Here is a 3,022-nt window from a genome sequence, read left to right on the forward strand (position 1 = left end):
GTGGGGGATTTTCCTTTGTATGTGTGGTGTATGCAATATATATGCACGTGTGTGTGGTGGTGCTTGTGTGTGAACATGTGGAGACCAGAGGTTGACACTGGGTGTCCTCATCTATTGCTCTCCACCCTATTTTTTGAGGCAGGCTCTCTCACTGAACCCGGAGCTGGCCAGCAAGCCTCTGGGATCCACCTGTTTCCCGATCACTGGGGTTACAGACACTCCACCACACCTGGCTTTCCTGTGGGCCCCAGGATCTGAACTCGGGTTCTTGTGTTTGCACAGTGAGTACATTACCCATGCAGCCATCTCTCCAGCCATGCCTGCTCAGGTCTTTGGTTACTGTGACAGAAAGCTGGCTTACACTAGGAGTTAGCCAGCGGCGGATGCCTGGTGCATGCTGGGCCTTGGTGCATGCTAGTCCCTTTAGAGCCCTTCCCTGAACTTTCCAGACTGGAACAACACAGAGGATGTTGGAGAAACCTTCCTTGAGGGTAGCAGTTGCTCATAGAAGGTTCTGGAGCAGTTGGAAGTCAGTTGGTGGGAAGAAGTCCTCCATGCCAAAGAGAGAAGGGAAAAGTCCCAGGGGTGAAGTTCTTTGAGCTCCCCACACCTTTCCTCCCATAGTCCTAGGAGGCTTCCAGCTCCTGCCCATCACTTAGAGCAAGCGTGCTAGGAGAGGTAAGGATCCATGGGGCGGAGAAAAACTGAGCAAGTCGATGACTTCTGAAGAGCTCACTCCAGACAGCAGAGAGCAAACTCAGCTAAGGGCTCGTAGTTTCTATTATTGTTTAAGACAGGGGAAACTTAAGCATGTTTATGTGCCGTGAATAAATAGCAAGTAAAAGCAGCATCAATCATAACGAGAGCGCACTAAAACAGGGCCAAATGCTGGGCCATAAAAGCCTTAAAGACCAAGAAAATAAGGAGAAGCAGGAAGAAAGCAAGGCTTTGCAGGGGAGAGCAGGCGTGTGTGCCCCTGGGGAGGAGACTGGACCAAGCCTCACACTCTTGCTGCTCTTTTTTCTCAAAGGCTGGACCATGCCACTGGACAGGAAACGGTTACACTCATTTACTTAGCCAGTCACGTGTGTTATCCCCACTCAGTCCAGTTCACACGACAAAGGGCACTGATGCAAGCGCAGGCTGGGACCAGGCACGGCAGCAAAGCCCTGTGATCCCAGAACTCGGGGAGCTGAAGTGGGAGGGTGGCGAGTTGGAGGCTATCTTGGGCTATGTAGTAAGACCTTGACTCATGAAACCAAGGACTTGTTGGGTGGTGGCGGCACACGCCTTCAATCCCAGCACTCGGGAGGCAGAGGCAGACAGATCTCTGTGAGTTCGAGGTCAGCCTGGTCTACAAGAGCTAGTTCCAGGACAGGCTCCAAAGCCACAGAGAAACCTTGTCTCCAAAAAACAAAAAAGAAAGAAAAAAAGAAAGAAAGAAAGAAAGAGAGAGTGAGAGAGAAAGAGAAAAAAGAAATCAAAGGCTTGAGTGTGTGTGGCTGAGTACTAGAAAGCTTGCCTAGTTGGTGTAAGGCCGAGTTGGGTCCCTAACACTGTCAACAAATCTAAAATTAGAGTGACAGCAATGACAAGCACACTGAGAAGGCCTACTGTAGAAGACGTCAGACATGTGGGGCTGGCTGCGCAGAGCACACAGTGGAGGTCAGAGCCGATGAGAGGCCTTGGCTGTGCGGCAGAGGGGAGGAGGGAGAATGCTTGTGTTTCGATGGGCGAGCTGAAGGAAAAATTCACATTTCCTGCCAAGTCAATAGCCAGCCAAGAGCCATCAGAGTATGCTGGGCGTATGTGTTAGGAAGGACTTATGACTTCATATAGCTCAAATCCCAATGAACAATGCCTTGAACCCTGAGAAGTCTCTGTTTAGCTGGCAAGAAGTCCAGAGATAGGTAGTTCTGGAGTTGGTCCCCAGCTTCTAAAAGACTCTGTGAGCCACTGTGCGGTGTGACACCCCGGATAACAAGTGCCCAGGAAGAGGGTTCTACTGGGGTATATGACCCTCAGGAAGGGGACAGGCTAGCCCTAGAAAAAAAATCAATACTGATCTCTGCCAGGTGCCACCGAAACCACATCAGGTCCATTGAATTCCAAACAGGGTCCTCTGATTTAGCCATCATTTCTGATCAATACTCAGAGGCCAGTTGTAGAAAAAAGAAACCACTCTAGGTATTTTATTTTATATGAATGGGAGCTTCGCCTGCTTGTCTTTTCTGCACACCACACGCATGCAGTGCCCGTGGAGGTCAGAAGAGGGTGTCTGATCCCCTGGAACTGGACTTACAGATAGTTGTGAATGCCATGTGGATGCTGTGGAACCCGGGTCCTCTGGAAGAGCAGCCCGTGCTCCTAACCACTGAACCATCTCTCCAGCCCCCACTCCAGGTATTTTAAACAGATAGGAATTTAATGTAATGTCTAAGTCCATTCAGACTGCTGTAAGAAAAATGCCATGAACAAGGTAGCTTATAAGAAACAGGTTTAGAGTGCGGCGATCGAGATAGGAGTTGTGTCGTCGATAAGTTCGAGGGGTTTAGAGGTCCAGCCACAGTGACTGAGGTGGTTTGCAACAACCATCTAGGAAAGAAAGTCCGCGTCAAGTGCAACACCCATGACACGATCGGGGACTTGAAGAAACTAATAGCAGCCCAAACTGGCACCCGATGGAATAGGATCGTTCTTAAAAAGTGGTACACTATTTTTAAGGACCACGTGTCTCTGGGAGATTATGAAATCCAAGATGGGATGAACCTGGAGCTTTATTACCAGTAGACGGGAATTCCTTCTCCTTGCCTCCCCTGCCTTCCTCTCCCACCCTCATTTGACACTGGTATAGATGCCCATCTTTAACAATTCACATGAATAAAAACTTCAGTGCTGCTTAAAAAAAAAAAAAAAGAAAGAAAGAAACAGAGGTTTATTCTCAGTGCCAAAGCCTAGGACATTGAAGACCAAGATTCTGGAATATTTGGTGTGTGGTGGGGGGTGGGGGTGGGGGTGGGCT

The 3,022-nt window shown here is 49.2% G+C and overlaps 1 protein-coding gene across 1 annotated transcript; it reads left to right on the plus strand.

Moving 5' to 3' along the window:
* Positions 1-1,729: 1,729 nt before the first annotated feature.
* LOC126512855 (ubiquitin-like protein 5) lies at positions 1,730-2,802 on the plus strand. Its single transcript, XM_050160850.1, has 2 exons — positions 1,730-1,805; positions 2,498-2,802. Exons 1-2 carry the CDS (start codon positions 1,730-1,732, stop codon positions 2,788-2,790), a joined length of 369 nt encoding a protein of 122 aa, XP_050016807.1. The 3' UTR covers positions 2,791-2,802.
* Positions 2,803-3,022: the final 220 nt, after the last annotated feature.

The sequence above is a fragment of the Alexandromys fortis genome, unplaced genomic scaffold, assembly GCF_014885135.2.
Source record: "Alexandromys fortis isolate MF-2015 unplaced genomic scaffold, M_Fortis_MF-2015_v1.1 scaffold_83, whole genome shotgun sequence".
Lineage (NCBI taxonomy): Eukaryota > Metazoa > Chordata > Mammalia > Rodentia > Cricetidae > Alexandromys > Alexandromys fortis.

Excerpts from the sequence above, each read along its gene's own strand:
- LOC126512855 (XM_050160850.1), top strand. The coding sequence starts at position 1,730 with ATGGGCGAGCTGAAGGAAAAATTCACATTTCCTGCCAAGTCAATAGCC. Across the intron at positions 1,806-2,497 it reads GCCATCAGAGTATGCTGGGC|GTTTAGAGTGCGGCGATCGA; the intron begins GTATGTGTTAGG and ends TATAAGAAACAG.